Here is a 20,468-nt window from a genome sequence, read left to right on the forward strand (position 1 = left end):
ATAGCAACTAAGAACCCCCCCCCCCCCCCCCCTCCCTCCCCAAGTGCTCTCTCATTTGTGCATCAAACAACACTTACCTAATCAAGACAATGATGGTTGATATACAGTAATTAGGAGAAACACTCAGTTGTGCTTAAAGGGATGTTATGTTTGTTCGTTCTCAACTGTATGCTTTTCAAGCTCTAAATTCTAGTCATGTTGCTGGTACTCATATATTTCTTTCTTTATTTGAGATATCCTATATCCTAACCCACTGTTGTTAGACATTTTTGCTGTTTACTTAGTTACTGATACTATTGTTGTGCATTTCAGGAGGAATACGAGGCTTCTCGAACTGAGCTACAGGAGGAAATAGCTCGTGGTGCTTCCATACAGGATATTCGAGCCAGGCTAACAAAAACTAATGATAAAGGTAAAAGCAAAGAAGAGCCTCTTCCTGTAACAAAGAGTGATATACCCGATGACCTTGCTCAAATACAAGCTTACATTAGGTGGGAGAAAGCAGGAAAGCCGAACTATCCTCCAGAAAAGCAAATTGTAAATTCTGAACCCTTTATACAGTTTATGTAGTCTGTGTACATCTTCCGGCGCATAAAATCTAGGTATGCTTTCTTCTATTGATGTGAAAGTTTGATCAAGTACTGTTTTATTAACAGGAAGAACTGGAAGAATCAAGAAGAGAATTGCAACTTGAGCTCGAGAAAGGCATTACCCTTGATGAGTTGCGGAAAAAGATTACAAAAGGGGAGATAAAAACTAAGGTGGCCAAGCACCTGAAAAAAAGTTATTCTACCGCTGAAAGAATCCAAAAAAAGAAGAGAGACTTTGGGCAGCTTATTAATAAGTATCCTTCCAGTCCTGCAGTACAAGTACAAAAGGTCTTGGAAGAACCACCAGCCTTATCTAAAATTAAGCTTTATGCCAAGGAAAAGGAGGAGCAGGTTGATGATCCAGTCGTAAATAAAAAGATATTTAATATTGATGATGGGGAGCTACTGGTGAGTGCTAACTTATTATGGACTGTAACCACAAAAGCTACGTTTGAATGCACATTCTGAAATCTTCCATTGTCTCTACCTTTTAAGGTACTGGTAACAAAGTCCTCTGGGAAGATAAAAGTACATCTAGCTACAGACGTAAATCAGCCAATTACTCTTCACTGGGCATTATCCAAAAGTCCTGGAGAGTGGATGGTAAGAATCAACAAAATTTTACACATTTTGCAATGAAAAAAAGAAAAGAAGCAAGATGTAAAACCTTCCGATGCCCTACCAATATTATGTAACCTGTGACCATTTACATTTTCAGGCACCACCTTCAAGCATATTGCCTCCTGCGTCAGTTATTTTAGACAAGGCTGCTGAAACACCTTTTTCAGCCTGTTCTTCTGATGGTCTAACTTCTAAGGTGTGTGAAACGAATAGCTCCTATAACTGATTGTATTAAAGATACAAAAAGGAAAAGAAAGAGAAATAAAACCTTTTTGTTCATTGCCAATATTGTGTAATCAATTACATTTCCAGGCACCACCTTCGAATACGTCACCTGGATCCAGTATATTAGACAAGGGTTTGGAAATCCCTATTTCAGCCAGTTCTTCTGATGTTATAACTTCTATGGTATACCAAATAAATTCCTTAGATGATATAAACTAGCCGACCGCAGGCTAATTATATAGTTCATTCAACGGAATCAATTTTTCAGGTCCAATCTTTGGATATAGTAATTGAAGATGACAACTTCGTGGGGATGCCATTTGTTCTTTTATCTGGTGGAAGATGGATTAAAAACCAAGGGTCGGACTTCTATGTTGACTTTGGTTCTGCATCTAAACCAGCTCTCAAGGTCTCTTTTCTTCCTAATATCTTCAAATGTTACTTGTTATACAAGTTGGATTTGACGTTTTGGTATTTTCTTGGTTATCTGTTTCATTGTTTTTGAAATGGATTATCTCAATTTTTCCCATTAGGCTGCTGGGGATGGCAGTGGAACTGCAAAATCTTTACTGGATAAAATAGCAGATATGGAAAGTGAGGCTCAGAAGTCATTTATGCACCGGTTAGCAGATCTCTTTTTGGCTTCCATCTCTGACTTGAGGCTCTTTACTTTTTTCTGTGTTTCAATTTCAAGCTCTTAACCTTTTTATCATAGTATTGGGAATTTCTGGTATTCAATCCAGATGAATGAGTGGGGTTGTAATAGATGAACGACTAGGGTAAAAATAGTTTAGTTATGATGAATCCTCTTGATACTGGAACCTGAAAAGAGCGAATGGATACAGAGCTTTCATATGTTTGTCTATACTCTTGCTTTACTTTTAAAGACAGGTGTCCACTGAATGTTTTCACTTTGGCATTTCCTGACGATATTTTGTGAACATATTTATCCTTTTTTGCATATTATAGGACCCAGTACTGGCTACCTGGTACTTGTTATGGGGGGAGGTAGCAGGTACCCAGTGGATTTAGTCAAGGTGTGCGCAAGCTGGCCGGGACACCACACTGTTATCAAAAAAATTAAAAAAATCAGTTTGTAACTTGGCAGCCTGCGTTGGCTGGTTTTTTTTTTCATGCATGATTGCTGGTTTGGTCATCAACTGTTGTGCTGAGTTTTAACCTCATGTCATTTTTTACTTTCAACAGGTTTAATATTGCAGGTGACTTGATAGAAGAAGCCACTGGTGCTGGTGAACTTGGTTTTGCTGGAATTCTTGTGTGGATGAGGTTCATGGCTACAAGGCAGCTGATCTGGAACAAAAACTATAACGTCAAACCACGGTACATCTTTCTTATATCTACAACTTTATGTACTTTTTTTATCCTCGAACTTAGGTTCTTATCCTCCATTATAATACCAACGTATAATTTAAGTATGAGTCTCAAATTTTCTCATTAATCTTGTTCTTTGTATTCAGACAAGTTGCTGATTCATTTTGCTGTAAGTGCCAAGCATCCAATTTGACTTTTCCTTATGTCTTTGTTGTTACAGTGAAATAAGTAAAGCTCAGGACAGGCTTACAGACTTGTTGCAGAATGCTTTCACCAATCACCCTCAGTACCGTGAAATTTTGCGGATGATTATGTCAACTGTTGGACGTGGAGGTGAAGGAGACGTAGGACAGCGAATTAGGGATGAAATTTTGGTCATCCAGGTTCATATATATTTTCATCTTTCCTCTGGCCTTTTCGTTGATAATGGGGAGGGTATCTAGTTTCCCTTTAGTGAAGGACACGTCGATAAGAGAACTTTTCTACTTTCAGAGGAAAAATGACTGCAAGGGTGGCATGATGGAAGAATGGCATCAGAAGCTGCATAACAACACTAGTCCTGATGATGTTGTGATCTGTCAGGTATTGAGATGCAAAGCGAAAATTGATGAAAACTTTTTGCTCAGAAGTAGTTTAATAATGTACTCTTTTTGCAGGCATTGATTGACTATATCAAGAGTGACTTTGATATTGGTGTTTATTGGAAAACCCTGAATGAGAACGGAATAAACAAAGAGCGTCTTTTGAGTTATGACCGTGCTATCCATTCTGAACCAAATTTTAGAAGAGATCAAAAGGAGGGTCTTTTGCGTGATTTAGGTCACTATATGAGAACACTGAAGGTTGATAACAGTATCCCTTTTCTTGGCTTTCTTCTCTTCATCTTGTTTGTATCTATGAAGTGGCTGATGCCTTGTTTGAGAGTTCTGATAACTGGATGTTGTTGCCCTTCTTCTTTTCTTTAATTTGTCCTTTTTGCATATATGTGAATCCAGTCATAAATTAGGTATTAGACACTGACAGTTTATAGTTGTATCCTTTTTGTGCCACTTCAACGTATCTGTCTGACTAGTATTGCTAGGGTTGAGGTTTATCTCTGTCCTTTTAGACTATGTGAATATGCCCATCTATGCCTGCTTATGTTAAACTATTATGGGACTTCAGACTGTTATTTGAAGTAATAATCTAATGATGTAACGTCAGAACAATATATGTTTTGATAGGAAAGAATTAATTAAGTACTGAACAAATCAAGCTGACATAGAAACTAATTGTTCCTAAAGAGGTGTAATTCTCTTTATCTTGAGGATACTTGTGTACTGGGAGAATGTTACTTAAAAACGTGTTCTCAGTTGTGTCCCTTTAATTTGAGATGACTTAGGTGTTACCTCCTAAGATCATTTCTATATAACTTGAAGACCTCAGTTTAATGGTGAGCCATTTGCAGGCTGTTCATTCAGGTGCAGATCTTGAGTCTGCTATTGCAAACTGCATGGGCTACAGAACTGAGGTAATGGTGTCTATATGAAGCTTAGTCATTCTACTTCGCAACTTTCGTCTTAGATATTGCTTGGTTGTCATCAGGGAGAAGGCTTTATGGTTGGAGTCCAGATAAATCCTGTATCAGGCTTGCCATCTGGCTTTCAGGTAGTACTTGTGAAGCTGCACCCTATTTGTGTAATTCTAGAACTGATCTGTGTAAAATCAATTCTACAAATAGGATCTCCTCCATTTTGTCTTAGACCACGTGGAAGATAAAAATGTGGAAGCTCTTCTTGAGGTAACTCCAACTTTCTTGTATCCTTTTTCGTTTGCTTAATACATAATACGTCTCACTAACTTTTGTCTCTCTCTGAAATTCTTGTGTGCGTAGGGATTGCTAGAGGCTCGTGAGGAGCTTAGGCCTTTGCTTTTCAAACCAAACAACCGTCTAAAGGATCTGTTGTTTTTGGACATAGCCCTTGATTCTACAGTTAGGACAGCAGTAGAAAGGGGATATGAAGAATTGAATAATGCTAATCCTGAGGTATGTTATCTTAGATGTTTCTCAGTCTTTGAATCAAGTGTCTTTGTCTAAATGTGTTTAATTTATTTCAAAGCTCAGATTTGTATTCTTCATCGCCATGTTACTTTTTTCACAGAAAATCATGTACTTCATCTCCCTCGTTCTTGAAAATCTCGCGCTCTCAGTGGACGATAATGAAGATCTAGTTTATTGCTTGAAGGTAATTATAACTTGTTTAGTGTGCTACTGTTGTTCGATTCACTGGATGCACTGGTTCTCAAGTATATTTTCGAGATAGATAAAAAAAAATGTGTAGCAACCTAATATTATTAGGTTTGAGCTGCTATTCTTTTGAGCAGAAAAAGAAATTAAGCTCATTGAAAAATTTCATTACATTCTGCACAAAAGTTTGATTACAAAGCTCTGTTGAGTGATATATCTTTTTGTTTACAAAGGGATGGAATCAAGCTCTTTCAATGTCCAAGGATGGAGACAACCATTGGGCTTTATTTGCAAAAGCTGTGCTTGACAGAACCCGTCTTGCACTTGCAAGCAAAGCAGAGTGGTACCATCACTTGTTGCAGCCATCTGCAGAATATCTAGGATCAACACTTGGGGTGGACCAATGGGCTGTATGTTTTCTTTCACTCAAAACATTATTTACACATTCAGCACCGAATTATCATAGTAATTTATCTCTGTGACTATTGGATGCAGTTGAACATATTTACGGAAGAAATTATACGTGCTGGATCAGCAGCTTCATTATCCTCACTTCTTAATAGACTCGATCCTGTGCTTCGGAAAACTGCAAATCTAGGAAGGTTGTTAGATTTTTATACCTCTATATGCTCTAAGATATTGCTAATAGCATGTTAAGAATATGTGTACTCCTATGAACTGCTTACTAATCTCAAGAAACTCTTGTCCTCTTATCACAGTTGGCAGATTATCAGCCCAGTTGAAGCCATTGGATATGTTGTTGTTGTGGATGAGTTGCTTTCAGTTCAGAATAAAACCTACAAGAATCCCACCATCTTAGTAGCAAAATCTGTTAAAGGAGAGGAGGAAATTCCTGATGGTGCTGTTGCCCTGATAACACCAGACATGCCAGATGTTCTTTCACATGTTTCTGTTCGAGCAAGAAATGGGAAGGTAGTTTCTTCTATTGTAAATTGTCTAGAGCGTTGAATAAGATTATGATGTATGTATTATTGAAGGAAACTTTTTGTTAGGTTTGCTTTGCTACATGTTTTGATCCCAATATATTGGCTGACCTCCAAGCAAAGGAAGGAAGGATTTTGCTCTTAAAGCCTACACCTTCAGACATAATCTATAGGTAAACTCAATTATTTGTAAGAGTCTTGCTCAAAACCTTATTAGCTATTTGGAATTTCAAACAAATATTTCTTTGACCACGAATTTCTCAAGCAAGCTTTTAGCTTGTTTTAATCATAAAATTTGTGCCTAACACGGTTTTATAATGTAGCCTTGAAGTTCTAAATTTTGTTTCGGGAAAAATGAATATACTCATGAACCAAAATCAAGTTTGTCTGTCATCGGAAATACTTTTTGTTTTGTGCGCAACTCATTTCTGTCTAAAGTTCAAGAAATATGAGTGGCAATTTAACAGTTTTCACTCTTTTTTCTTTTTATCTGGTTTTGCTTTTGGCATCTAATAGTGAGGTGAAAGAGATTGAGCTCCAAAGTTCAAGTAACTTGGTAGAAGCTGAAACTTCAGCAACACTTAAGTTGGTGAGAAAGCAATTTGGTGGTCGTTATGCAATATCATCTGATGAATTCACGAGTGAAATGGTGAGGTTTGCAATATTGACTGTGATTTGAAAACTAAACTGTTTTCCCCTCTTTTTCTGTTGACCTAAGTGATAGAAGCTGCTGTCGTTGATTCTGGGAACACTCCAGTGATAATTCTCTAATTTGTATGATAATGATTTATCTAGGTTGGAGCTAAATCACGTAATATTGCATATCTGAAAGGAAAAGTGCCTTCCTGGGTGGGAATTCCTACTTCAGTGGCTCTTCCATTTGGAGTCTTTGAAAAAGTACTTTCAGACGAGATAAATCAGGTTCGTTTCCATCTACTTATCAAAAACAATATCAGCTTCGTTTACATTAATATTTCCACTTGTTTGTTTTAAAAATATCCTCCGCGCTGCTTTTTATTGCTGCTCTTGCAGTGCTATAACATTTTGCTCCCTCAACAAACTTCTATTTCCATCACTGTAATAAGAACTAAGTTCTAGGAACATCAACACCCATAAAAAGAAGAAGAGATTTTAAAAACTCTATAGTAAATATCTTTTCATGTTAGCACTCAAGGATGTGGCCTAGTGGTCAGTGAAGTAGGTTGAGAACTATGAGGTATGAGGTTCAAATCCTAGCAAAGGCAAACCACTAGGTGACTTCTGCCCCTTTATCCAAGTCTTGGTGGGTAGAGTTACCTGGTACCTCTCGGTGGTGGGAGGTAGCAAGTATCCCATTGAATTAGTCGAGGTGCGTGCAAGCTGGACTGGACACCACGATTATAAAAAATAAAAAAGGGAACTTTTTCTGTTATCATAAGAAAGGAAATAAAACTGTTTTTGGTAACATACAACTTGTTTCCTGGATACTTGGATCTTTAAGGAGGAGGAGGAATCTTAATTTGGAACTGCTCAAGGAATCTTCTGATTGAAATGCAAATTTGTTTCATTTATTAAAGAAAAAGAAGGAGAAGAAAGAAAGAGAGAGAAAAAGAAAAGGAAAGAAGTATAAAACAAAGACAATAGAATCATTTTTGGTAATTGTACAATCTTTTTCCTGGGTCATTGGATCTTTAAGACGGAGGACAGTGATGATGACGATGATATGAAAGAGAAAAGGAAAGAGATCTAAAATAAAGATCATTTTCTGTTATCACAACAAAGAAAGGAAAATTGTTTTTTGGTAATTGTACAATTTGTTTCCTGGATCATGGGATCTTTACTTTACAATGTGACGTTTGAGATGGGTCTCTCATCCCTCTCTCTCTGCCTTTCTCTCTGTTGCTTTATGTGTTTCTGAGAATGATACCATTTGATGGAACTGTTTCTAAAAATTCACAGGGAGTGGTGAACAAGTTGCAAATTCTGACGAGAAAACTATCTGAAGGAGAGTTCAGCGCTCTCGGTGAAATTCGCAGAACTGTTTTAGAACTTTCAGCGCCAGCTCAATTGGTATCTTCGTCTATTCTCTTTGTTTATGATATATTATGCCTTATTGTAACTTACTGAACCTTTTTTTAGGTGAGACAACATTTGGGTTCTCTAATGGGTGCTTTAATTCTCTTTTTTCATAATCATCCTCCCAAGCTAGGGAAGTTTTTTCTTTTGATTCAATCCTTTCACACGTGTTATTAGTTTTAATAGAAACTCACGACCAGTGTAGTAGATACCTTGATAGTTTTTCCAGGGGCATCCGTATATACTACATCAGAGAAGATTGACATCTTTGGCCAACTCACTTGTCATCATGTTTTTATAGATCAACGAGCTGCAAGAGAAGATGCAGGGTTCTGGCATGCCTTGGCCTGGTGATGAAGGTCCAAAGCGTTGGGAACAAGCATGGATGGCCATAAAAAAGGTAAACCTTCTGTAGCATTCCTTAACATCTGTAAGTATGTTGCTCAAATCTTTCTGTGACGAGGAGCCAGCTATAGACAGATAGTATTATTTTACGTACAAGCCTCTTTTTTGTCAATGATTTTGTCAAGGATGACTTCACTCTTGGAGTGCTAGGTGTATCTGGATTTTCAAAGCTTTCAGATATCTGTTGCTTCTTGAAATGCCGACGCCTTGGGAGATTTTGCTTGTTACATTTGTATCATTTGATCTTTTCAAGATGCCATTTTCCTTTAAAAAGGAAGCAAAATTTTACACCCTCTCGCCGTTACTTCTCTATTCAGTGGTGGATATGCAATTTCCTTTTTTCTGTTCTCCAGGTGTGGGCTTCAAAATGGAATGAGAGAGCATACTTCAGCACTAGGAAGGTGAAACTGGATCATGACTATCTGTGCATGGCTGTCCTTGTCCAAGAAATAATTAATGCTGATTATGCATTTGTCATTCACACAACCAACCCATCTTCTGGAGACTCCTCAGAAATATATGCCGAGGTAGCATCGGATCAACTGTCCTTTCGTCATACTAATGGTTTTTAGTTCAACATTCAAAACTTAACTGTGTCCTCACTTAGCAACTGTCCTCTTCCTCAACTTTTCGTTCCTCTGCCTGCCATTATCTCAACAAGTAACCATATTTCTTAAGGTATATAATTAGTTGAAATTAGCTTGTTCAAGAGGCATAAAAAAGAAATCATTAAAGCATCAGGTCACGGAATATGTTTGTTTTCGTAAAGGGCAAAGGATGCTTATGTCTTTTCTTCTGGACAGGTGGTCAGGGGCCTTGGAGAAACACTTGTTGGAGCTTATCCAGGCCGTGCTTTGAGTTTTATCTGCAAGAAAAAGGATCTCAACTCTCCTCAAGTGAGTATTGGTGCCTGATTTCCCCCCAGAGTCACATTTACCTTTTGTAGACCCCTTTATTATCATCCTCCCTTCCACCAAACCTCTGAGTTCATCACTCTTAAGAGAGAGGAGAAGATATTTAGTGTCCAAGCAGATGTAGTAAGGGCTCCTATTGATGGTAGTTAAATGGGAAAGAGCGAGATTCTCGCCTTTGTTCTGAATCTTCTGATGGATCTAAAATTACTTTCAGGTGTTAGGTTACCCAAGCAAACCAATTGGCCTTTTCATAAAAAGATCTATCATTTTCCGATCTGATTCCAATGGTGAGGATTTGGAAGGTTATGCCGGTGCTGGCCTCTATGACAGGTAACTTTTCTTGGAAGTTTCAGTCGGTGAATGTTGAAGACGTTACTCAGTTATCATTTCTTTAGTTTTGGGTAGATGAAATAATGCTGCTTTAACTTTTGGAAGTTAATATTTTAGGAAGTTTTCAGATTGATGTATGTCTTAAATTTCTGAAAATTTCATGTTGCAAAATTCCCTGGGAGCTAAGACAAATATTCTCAGGCTTCCAGTCCAAGACTAAGGATCAAGGCACACCCCGATACTTAGGATAAGATTCAGACATTTGAGAAAGGCTTACGTATAACAAGCAATAAAGAGAATAGAGCAACCTTATATGTAACAGAAGGACAAGCAATAAAGATTAAAGCAGCCCTATATATCACAACACGACCCTTTATAGACTCCTGATATCAGCTCTTCAGTTTTCCCCCCAAGAGGGCGTATATACTGCATATGCTTCAATTTCATAACTGTCCTATCTGTAACAAAATGCTTCAATTTACTTTTTTATAGCATCACTGTGACACCTTCCTTATTGGTCTCCTGCAGTGTACCAATGGATGAGGAGGATGAAGTTGTAATTGACTACTCTTCCGACCCATTGATAATTGATGGTAACTTCCGCCAGACAATCCTGTCCAACATTGCTCGTGCGGGAAATGCTATCGAGGAGCTATATGGCTCTCCTCAAGACATCGAGGGTGTAGTGAGGGATGGAAAGATTTATGTCGTTCAGACAAGACCCCAGATGTGATCATATTCTAGTTGTAGTGAGCTCTGTGAGAATATATGTCATGAAGTCGCCTTTATGGTTGTACGTGATCCAAAACATGACATCCTATTTACATTAGCTATTGGGTGAGAACTGGGAAGTAGGCACTGCAATATGAGGAATTATAAGAAAAACTTTGTAAAAACTAATTCGGTATGTAATAGGGAGCAGGTATAAGCATTGTACTATATAAAGTATACATGCATAATTTATTTGCAAAATGCACTGAATAATATAGCAACAAAGAAAAAATCATTTGGATGGTTCCAATTTTCCCGTTGGCTTGTATTGGTGACTTGATTGTGCTCTATGTCTTGCTTTATTTCCTTTTTCTTTTTTTTCCAAGTAGTTGACAACGAAAGGCTGAGTTTGGCAACAATAGTCTCATTCTCTACTTGTCATCCTGCAGTTCGAAATAATTGAACTGCAGCCTGTTGCCTATTTGACAGTTCCATCTGCAAAATTCCCGGGGGCGAAGTGCGAGATACTCGATTTTGGTGCCACTGTTTAAGTTATACCTAGTTTATAAATTTTTGCACGTCTACCCACTTCGGAACAATTTCAGACTTTGGAACAAAATGTCTGAAGTTTCATATGCTGAAGTTTACGCATTTTTGCCTTCAACCATTTTCGCCTAAAGTTCATGCATATATGGCTGAAGTTCAACTTCAAACATTTACACCGGATGTTTGAAGTTGTTCTGAAGTGGGTAGCCATGCAAATTTTTAAAAGAACGGGGTATGGGCCTGCCTTCCTGGACCAAACTTTTGTAGATTTCTAATTGGGCTTAACATCAGGATGGGTCTCAATTCAGCCTGCAAGTTGTCTTTGATGTTGAATTGCGCTTTGTTCCTTTCCCTTCTCTTTCTATAGACTTTCTCCAATTCCACAACGCTTGGGTAATGGGCTGATCCTGACGGATATGTGTGGAACAACAAGACTCTCACAGTCTCGATCCACTTGAAAAGGTTCTCTATTAAATCCACTAACAAGAGCATTATAGACATTGCTATCAAGTCAATATCCTCGTGGCCACTAGAGTCTAGACCTCGTGAAAATTCTAGGTCCATTTTGAATTGCAAAAGTTGGAAACTTCACACTTCTTTGTTCTATCTTTTCTTAGTGATGTAATGTAATGTGGAAATTCTGCACAAATAGACCGACCATATCTGTAAAACGTCTTGCTCTATTTTATCTCTTTTCCTTACTAAGTATTTCAAGCCTTGTCGCGCATTTATCCATTAGCCCTTTTGGTGGGTTAATTTGAATTGGAATCATTCATTACATTAAGAACTAAGTTTCTATATTGACTTTATGCTATGTTTTGGTAATGAAAGTGGAGTAAGCTTAATTTTCATCATTTAGCAGACAAGTAAGAGAAGAAGAGCGCTGGTATGAGCTTCTTTTTGGTAAAAGCATAATGGAGCTCTTTTTCGTTCAATTAAAGTGAGATATCTAATTAGGAACGAAATTTTAAAATTTCGAAATGAATTGTCAAAGACAGGATGGTCGTGTTGGGGTTTAATCAAAGAAATGACTTATTATAGTGATGAAATGAGAAGGGCATGTGCATGCAATGACTCAAAAGAAGTTTCCCTAATGATGGGCTGTCACGAATGCAAGCAAATCTTAAAGACTAGAATTTGTGTACATAGCATGAGGGACATCATAATCATGTTGATACAAGAACCTGGACATGGTCCCATTAAGGATGATGCTCCAAGCATGAAAGCAAAGGGCAAAATTTGGTACACACTCTTTATTTTTTATAATTTCATCCTTCCAACCACCTAAGAGTGCGATAAAATCGATAAATTTGATGCACATATGTTTACGGAACACTTATGCGAAGCGAATTCGTATATATTGGAGCAGTGGATATTGAATACTAAATGCATAAAGCGGAAAGAAAAACAATCTATCTTTCAAACAATAACCTACGCGAATCATGGTTTAGGAAAATCTCCACTTTGGACTTTTGGGTGGTCAGCCACATACCTTAATGACTATGCTCCCTATTCCGATCCCCACCACTTTTTTTTGGTTGATAATGTTGAAATAAAAATTTTGATCAAGCAAAGAAAGCTGACCATGCCTCAGAGACACAATCATTGCTAGACATTACTCTTTAGAGGTCTGAATATACCTTTAAGCTTCGTCTTAATTAGTTGTACTCTATTCTTTTTGAAACTACTTTCTGCTAATTTAAATTAACTAAGAAGATATGACCTACACAACCCTAGATTATGCATTTAATATATGACCTATGCCTAATATCATATTTTCAACCCACCAAGAAAATTAAGAACAATGCTATATCTTGTAAAATGTTAAACAACCACCATTCTTTATGATGATTCTGTTCACTTCTTTTTATGTGTATGTTTCAGTGGACTGCTCTTTTAACTATCATTCAGCTTTTCAAATATTCCCACGAGTTGATGCTTTGATGTTATTCTTGCATTTTGGAATAATTCAATCTTTAGGAATCTTTTATCCAATCCACAACATGATTTTTGTTCATTGTGCTTTTCGTTTTATCTTTTATTTTTCTTTCTTTTTCCAATTTATATAGTTGACTAATGATCACGCCCAACTATGCTTTATAAAAAGGACTAAGCGGACGTTGCAAATACAATCTGAGTATTTAGCCCAGAGTCGAACCCACAAGGAATTAACCTATCAATTACTCTTGTTAGACTCACTAAATTCTACGTAATCAACTTCCCAAACGTTTTGAATAACAATTGAGGATATTTTTACTAACTATAACTGACTGCAATTAAGTAAATAAAGACTAACTCTGATTAAGTTGTAAACAATTAAGAGAAGGATCTAAGGTTATGATTTCCCCTATTGATGGAATCCCTTCCTGTTATGTTTCACATAGATTTGCCTAATTGTCTCTATCGATCATGAGCACTCTTATTACCGCAATCTCTCCCGAGTAATCACGATAATTTACTAGACGCAGTCTCCCGAGTTACGCTAGCTGGCTTTTAATACAGCTCACTTTAGATCGCACCCAAGGCTTCGTTATCCCTAATCCCCCCTTTAAACCCTCGGTTATTGTTCCCTCATATACTTTGGGAGTGGTGTTGTGATCACGCCCAACTATGCCTTATAAAAAGGACTAAGCGGTCGCTGCAAATATAATCCGGTTTACAAGTCCGGAGTCGAATCCCACAGAGAACTAAGGTTTAGCTACAACTGTTCACTATCACCAAGAAGACAAGCTTGAACAAATCCTAACTTATAGATATTAAGATTGTTCTGTTTAACTACTTAACTAACAAATTAAAATAGTAAATTAACAACTAACAATACTGAGGGTTAGAGAAAAGATTAAGGAGGTCTAGAGTTATGATTTCCCCAATTATCGGAATCATTCCCGCTATGTCTTCTATAATTTCGCCTAAGTATTCTCTACCGATCATGAGCACTCATATTACCGTAAATCTCTCCCGAGTAATTACGACAATTTACTAGACGCACTCTCCCGAGTTACGCTAGCTGGCTTTTAATACATCTCACTTCAGATCGCACCCAAGGCTTCGTTATCCCTTATCCCACCTTTAAACCCTCGGTTATTGATCCCTCATATACTCTGGGAGTGGTGTTGTTCAACAATTACCTAAATATGCACTCTCTCCCGAGTTATGCATACTAAATAGGCACAGCTAATTGAGAGCTCTTCAATCAACCAGAATATAAACGTAGTTGAACAAATAGAGAAAAAATATGGCTCAATTATATAAAAACATAACAAGAATTTATCCTAAAAAAGGTTCTATCAAAACTCTAGATAACAAATTAGCTATTCATAATAGTATGTAAAACTACAATACTAAAAGTCATAACCAACAATGAAAAATAGGAAGAGGAAGGAAAAACTTGTAGAAGAATTCTCTGCCTTGCTCCCAATGTGTTCTTGCCTCCAAGGGCGTTGTCTAACCCTAAAGTAGTGTCTCTTGCCTCCTTAGGTCTAATTTGTGTCCAAAATATGTCCTCCTCTTGTTCTTGGCCGGCCTCCTTTGTTTAATATAGGGTTTACGACTTAAAATCCCACGTTTTGCACTTTAGTCCCTGAAATTTTCGCTTCCTGCCGCGATTTTGCCGTGATCGCGGTGGAACCGCGGCCAAAAATGCCCTCTGATTCTTCAGCTGTCCGCGACCATCTTCTATCGCGGTTCTGCCGCGGTTCCGCCGCGGTCGCGGCAAAACCGCGGTTTTTCACCCTGTTCCGTTTGGAATTTGGAAAAATGTAAAACATGAAAGTTGTAGCCCTTTGAGTTAGCTTTCCAACCTTATATTGTGGAGCCCAAATGGAGTTCTGAGAAATGAGTTATGTCTCTTTTACTAGACAGTGCGCAATATGCCTCCTCAAGTCTTCGTTCGTACTTAATTATCAAATTTGACCCCCGAACACGATCCCGGCTTAATTCCTTGAGCTTTTACTCAGACTTCAAAGCTTCAAATCACTTAAATTCATTCCATAACATCTATATAGCTCGGAATCATACCTACAAGGCATAAAACACACAATTAGTGCAAAACACTAGCGATTAAAGCGCAAACTCAATTAAAGTGCAGTAAATTAGAGTGTAATAAGCGACTAAAATATGCAATTATAGCCTATCATCATGTTGTTCAACAATTACCTAAATATGCACTCTCTCCCGAGTAATACATACTAAATAGGCACAACTAATTGAGGATCCTATCAATTAACTACAACAAGAACGTAGTTGAACAAATAGAGATTAAACCGGGCAAACTATATTAACATAACACGAAGTTCATCCTTCAACAGGTTCCATCAAAACCCTAGACTAAATATTTAGCTACTCATACTAGTGTTCATCATAACAATAGCCAAATTCATCACAAATGGTAAAGTACAAAAGGAAGAAAGGAAGAACTCGATGTTGAATTATCCTCCTTGCCTCTTGCCTCTCCTTGCTTTCAACTCAGCTGTAAAAACCTTGATTCTCTCCCTTTGGGCGAGCTGGACCTCTTATAAGTTAAGTGGAATTACCCCGAACTTCCAAGTTTACCCCTGACTTATATTTTTTCGAACTGGACTAGCGCGGTCGCGCTAGTGGGCGCGCTACTGATACGCATATGGCGTAACATTCTGCCTCGAACTCCTGGGCTAGCGCGGTCGCGCTAGTCGGGGTCATCATTTCATCCCTTCTTACCCTCTTCTTTCAACGTAATCAGCTCCGAGGGGCTTCCCTTGCTTCAATTTTAGCTCCAAATACAGTTCTAAGTCCTCATACACGCAACTTGCTCCTGCAAAACATGAAATTCACAATTAGAGCCAATTTATTATCATTTAACTATCCTATAACAGTGAAACATAGTCAAGCTGGGGCATAAACAGTCGCCAAATTACATGAATCTAGCCTATTATCAACACCCCACACTTTAATCATTGCTAGTCCTCGACCAATCCACCACACTCTATAAAGGTTCCTTCACTAAGCTTTTCCCCTAATGTATCACACCAAGAACAAATCACCAAAGTTGCGCCTAGTAGTGAAAAATCTTTGCCTCAAAAGTCGACTCTCACGTGCCGTGCAATATTCGTACTTACTCAAATTACTCTATACAGAAGTCAAGACTTACCTTTCCTTCGTGAATCACATGCCCTCACATCACACAAGAGAGTAGTTCCAAAAATAATAATATTAAGAACAATTAGGAACTCAGATAGACAAAATTCGCTCACTCTCAAAAAGAACATTTACATGCCACAAAGATGCACCATAGGCTTGCCCGTAGTGTAATACTCTACTAATCGAGCCCATTCAGTCTAAGGTCAATTAGGACTTCACTTGGTTGTAATGTAGGCTAAGGGACGGGTATGATATATTTGAATATAGTGACTAACCTCTCTAAGCACTTTTAATACCATCACATTAACCTTCAAAACCATACTTATGTCAACCAAACATTCCACCGCATTTTTATTTATAACATCCCACTCCATTAGGTGCAATTGTATCAAGTCACCACTTATCAACTACTACATTTACTCATTCTCTTTTTTTTTCTTTTTTTTAAGTGGTGCTTATTCTTTTACTTTTCCAAAAACTGCACCTTTCCTCTATTTCATCGGTTCCACTCAAAACCAAACGACCAACCCACACTTTAGCTTTTGCATATTTCATGACCATTTAAGTGCTCATGGGAGGTAAAAGGGTTCAAATAGATGGGCCATTCAAACAATTGGGTAAGGTTCGTAATGTGGTTGCCAAAGAAACAGTCTTATAGGCTCAACGGGGTTGACTACGATGTATTACATTTAGGTGGGTCTATATTATATATCTGGCTTAACAAAGAAATGCCTATATCACTTCGAAGACTAAATAAAGCTACCATTTCTCTTTGCAAACATACGGGGCAAGTTCTAGGCATCAAATGTAGAGCATAGAATACAGTACAACTCACACACACATGGCACTTGACTCACTCCAGATTGGCTTATCAAGACACTCTAGTTGAGTATTCAAGTCAGTTACAAACATACAATTTAAAGCACTCTAGCAAGAATCAACCACTAAGACTAAGCGTTACACTCTAGTGTCTACTGTGTTCAGGTGTATCAACGCCAAGGGTTTCTCTTTCTATTTCAGCTCGTAGCCCATCAATACTAACTAAAAACTAAAAACAAAATAAACAAAAACTAACTACACCCGGTTAAAGAAAAACCCTTGAAAAAGAACCGTGGCCCAAAGAAAAACCAAGGGGGAGTTACTACACTACCTAAAACAAAAACAAAAATTTTGGTATTTTCTTTATTCTTACTTCCCTCAAGAAAATTGTCTAGAAGATCCGTCATCAGGAAGAATCCAACATATTCCTATTTTTTTTACGTCGACTTAGACCCTCAAGAACCCCGTCGAAAGAGATCTGTCGTCGGGACAAGTCAACTTACCTACTTTATACTTACCTAATTTGACTATTACTCAAAACTACCAAAAACAATCAAGAAAAACAAAGAAAACATCAAACAGTCAAGTTGTTACATATACATACATACATTGAGGTATCCCTCACCCCACACTTAAAAGGAAGACATGTCCTCATGGCATATAAAATAAAGAATAGTGAGGTGAAGGAACTTCCCTGAAATATCACTCTTGATCGGAGACCGTGTCTGGGTTCAAATTGCAAGCACGACCCAGAGCTCTCAACCAGCCCAATATTTTCTTCTCCGATTTCACCTGCTGGGCAGCCACCGCGTCAACACGTGTACCCAAGTCAGCGACCGAGGAACGCAATCCAGCCACCTCCTGCTCCAAAGCTGTGAACCGGGTAACCCGGGTAGCTCCAGATGGTGCTGCAGTCCCAAATGGCGCTGCAGCTGCTGCAATTTGCTCACGGGCATGTGGCTCGGCCCCCTGCTCAGCCTCCTCATCCTCAGAGTCATCAGATTCACCACTATCATCACCACCTGCTGCCACCTGCTCCTTACCAGTAGTAACCTTGTTTGCTTGGAACTTGTGGTCTCTTGGCACTCTCCCATCCACATCCAAATTTTCCAGCACCCGAGCTGCCCGGCAAAGTTTAGTAACCAAGGAAGGGAAGAAGAACCCATACCGTTTCACCGGACAACGGGTGAACATCTCCTCATGAATCATTTTGGCCACGTCAAAGTTGTGACCATTAATGAAGCACCAAATCAGAGCCGCTCGAGGACCATTAATCTCCATGGTGTTGGAAGACGGGATCAGGCAGTTGTTGATAACATATAACCAGCACTTCCCTTCAAAGGTTAGCGACGCGGAGTGAAACTTCTGACCATACTTCATCCATATAACTTCCTTTCAGGGTACACAGATTGTTTCAAAGAACATCGCCCACTGCGTGTGTGACCTGCCATACATTTCATATCCATCTTCATATGGATCCACAGGAGGGGGCAGCTAGTACATCCTCCGTATAGCCTCCACAGAGGCATCCACCGCCTTTCTGTGCACAGTTACGACGCTATTCGCATGTTCTTTCACATTGGCCTAAAACTCACGGACAACCATCACATTCCCCTCGCTCGGCTAGTCAATGAAGGTTTGTAACCCCCGCCTTACCAGCTCAGTATACATGTGAGGGTAGCCCAGCTGGACCGACCCTATATTTATGCCCCTTTCCGGTATCGGCTTCTTAGGGGCCTTATCCGCAAAGCGGTCCTGAGCCTTGGCAGATACGAACCTGCTACTATAAAAGGGACGAACAGGAGCTGACCCGCGCGCCCTGGACAATCCAGCTTGACTGGTGGAAGAGGCACCTGTGGTGCGGCATTTCCTAGATGGAGCCATAGTACCTGGAAAAAGGAATAACATTAGCACTGCCCAAAAAAGTTGTGACGCAATGCTTACTCAGACTTCACGCACACAATTGGTCACAATTACTCAAATATATTCACTAAGGCATTTAAACAAACACCTTGTGGGCATTATATACTCACGCCCCATTTCAAACATATTACAACCCCAATACCACCACAATGTCCCCAAAATCACATACTAATTCAAACTACAACTCCACCAACCTTACCACCCATAATCACTACAACATATGCTACAAATTTCTACTAAGAAAAGAAAAGAAAAAGCTACTACATAAATGAAACAAAGAAAAATAAAAATCTTGAAAAAAAAAAGAAAAATGGCACAAAGAAATCATACCTGTAGCGAGAGAATGTGGGGAGAAGTGAAGAAGAGTAGGGGAGAGCGTGGCTTGAAACTTGGGGAAGGTGGGTTGGGAAATTGAAGAAAAGGGGAGTTGAAGAAGATGGAGTTTTGAAGAAGAAGGGGGTTAGGGTTGGGGGTCTTTTGTTTTGCTTTGAGCGTGGGGGAAATCTGGGGTTGAAGAGGGGGGGGGGGGGGGTGGAATTAGACTAAAGGAAAAAAATTAAAATAAAAAAAACTATTATTAAGTTAAAGGAAAAAAACGCGTCAGATGGGCGGGACTACCGCGGTCGTAGCGCGGTACTAGCGCGGTCGCGCTAGTCCGGCAGAACACTTGGTCATATACGCGGTCACTAGCGCAACCACTAGTGCGGTCGCGCTTCTAGCGCGGTCACAAGCGCGGTCAGTAGCGCGGTCGCGCTAGTGTTTGGGAGTTGAGGCACAATGTTTGCCCATATGCGCGGCCTATATCGCGGGCGTGCTCCTGGGCACGATTGTTTTTCATTTTTTCACCTGCTCTTTCTGCGTCCGATGGACTTGTCACCTCCCCAAGCTCGCCTGCATTGTTTAGTACTTCCCAAACTCAAAATTAACAAATACTACTATCATTGGGTTGCCTCCCAACCAGCGCCTTAGTTAATGTCGTAGCACGACGATTATAACAAATCAATGGGTTGCCTCCCATGCAGCGCCTGATTTAACGTCGCGGCACGTGCAGATAAGCGCATTTAAGGCTCTCTAGACCTCTGAGGTTCAGTCAGGTGGATCTCTGACACTTCTTTTGGTTCATTCATGCCCACATATAGTTTCAATCTCTGCCCATTGATTCTAAATGTATGAGAGTCTTTCTCTGAGGCAATCTCTACAGCCCCTGAAGGGAATACTTCGACCACTCGAAATGGTCCAGACCATCATGACTTGAGCTTACCCGGAAATAGCCTTAATCTTGAGTTAGAGAGCAATACCATGTCCCCAGGGTTGAAATGTCGCTTAACAATGGTCTTGTCGTGCAACCTTTTCATTCTTTCCTTGTACAACCTTGTGCTCACAAAAGCAAGATATCGGAACTCGTCGAGCTCATGAAATTTTGTGACTCTCGTTGTGGCCGCAACCTCAATGTCTAATGAAATGCTTTCATAAAAATTCTCGTATGGTGACATACCAATTGGTGTTTTAAAAGCAGTTCTGTAGGCCCAGAGTGCATCATCTAGCTTTTTCGCCCAATCATTCTTGTGGCGTTCACAGTTTTGGTCAGTACACTCTTTATCTCTCTATTAGATACTTCGACCTGTCCACTGGTCTGAGGATGATATGGTGTTGCCACCTTGTAGCGCACATCGTACTTCGCTAGTAACTTCTCAAAAGCTCGATTGCAAAA

At 39.1% G+C, this 20,468-nt stretch overlaps 1 protein-coding gene across 3 annotated transcripts in view; it reads left to right on the top strand.

Moving 5' to 3' along the window:
- LOC109235479 (alpha-glucan water dikinase, chloroplastic) overlaps nucleotides 1–10,670 on the top strand; it is a 14,427-nt gene extending 3,757 nt beyond the window's left edge. For 2 of the 3 annotated variants that reach the window (XM_019401604.1, XM_019401603.1), the window contains exons 8-35: nucleotides 313–537; nucleotides 657–998; nucleotides 1,086–1,193; nucleotides 1,309–1,407; nucleotides 1,524–1,619; nucleotides 1,705–1,845; nucleotides 1,970–2,058; nucleotides 2,643–2,777; nucleotides 2,989–3,151; nucleotides 3,261–3,350; nucleotides 3,425–3,610; nucleotides 4,216–4,278; nucleotides 4,353–4,415; nucleotides 4,489–4,548; nucleotides 4,642–4,794; nucleotides 4,910–4,993; nucleotides 5,229–5,405; nucleotides 5,491–5,597; nucleotides 5,715–5,928; nucleotides 6,009–6,112; nucleotides 6,456–6,588; nucleotides 6,735–6,860; nucleotides 7,878–7,988; nucleotides 8,296–8,394; nucleotides 8,753–8,926; nucleotides 9,203–9,295; nucleotides 9,528–9,643; nucleotides 10,172–10,670. In XM_019401604.1, coding sequence (XP_019257149.1) covers nucleotides 313–537; nucleotides 657–998; nucleotides 1,086–1,193; nucleotides 1,309–1,407; nucleotides 1,524–1,619; nucleotides 1,705–1,845; nucleotides 1,970–2,058; nucleotides 2,643–2,777; nucleotides 2,989–3,151; nucleotides 3,261–3,350; nucleotides 3,425–3,610; nucleotides 4,216–4,278; nucleotides 4,353–4,415; nucleotides 4,489–4,548; nucleotides 4,642–4,794; nucleotides 4,910–4,993; nucleotides 5,229–5,405; nucleotides 5,491–5,597; nucleotides 5,715–5,928; nucleotides 6,009–6,112; nucleotides 6,456–6,588; nucleotides 6,735–6,860; nucleotides 7,878–7,988; nucleotides 8,296–8,394; nucleotides 8,753–8,926; nucleotides 9,203–9,295; nucleotides 9,528–9,643; nucleotides 10,172–10,376 — 3,756 coding nt within the window. In that variant the 3' untranslated portion in view covers nucleotides 10,377–10,670. The remainder of the gene's footprint in view (nucleotides 1–312; nucleotides 538–656; nucleotides 999–1,085; nucleotides 1,194–1,308; nucleotides 1,408–1,523; nucleotides 1,620–1,704; nucleotides 1,846–1,969; nucleotides 2,059–2,642; nucleotides 2,778–2,988; nucleotides 3,152–3,260; nucleotides 3,351–3,424; nucleotides 3,611–4,215; nucleotides 4,279–4,352; nucleotides 4,416–4,488; nucleotides 4,549–4,641; nucleotides 4,795–4,909; nucleotides 4,994–5,228; nucleotides 5,406–5,490; nucleotides 5,598–5,714; nucleotides 5,929–6,008; nucleotides 6,113–6,455; nucleotides 6,589–6,734; nucleotides 6,861–7,877; nucleotides 7,989–8,295; nucleotides 8,395–8,752; nucleotides 8,927–9,202; nucleotides 9,296–9,527; nucleotides 9,644–10,171) is intronic. The other variant, XM_019401605.1, reaches the window with a different exon arrangement.

The sequence above is a fragment of the Nicotiana attenuata genome, chromosome 12 (assembly GCF_001879085.1).
Source record: "Nicotiana attenuata strain UT chromosome 12, NIATTr2, whole genome shotgun sequence".
Classification (NCBI taxonomy): domain Eukaryota; kingdom Viridiplantae; phylum Streptophyta; class Magnoliopsida; order Solanales; family Solanaceae; genus Nicotiana; species Nicotiana attenuata.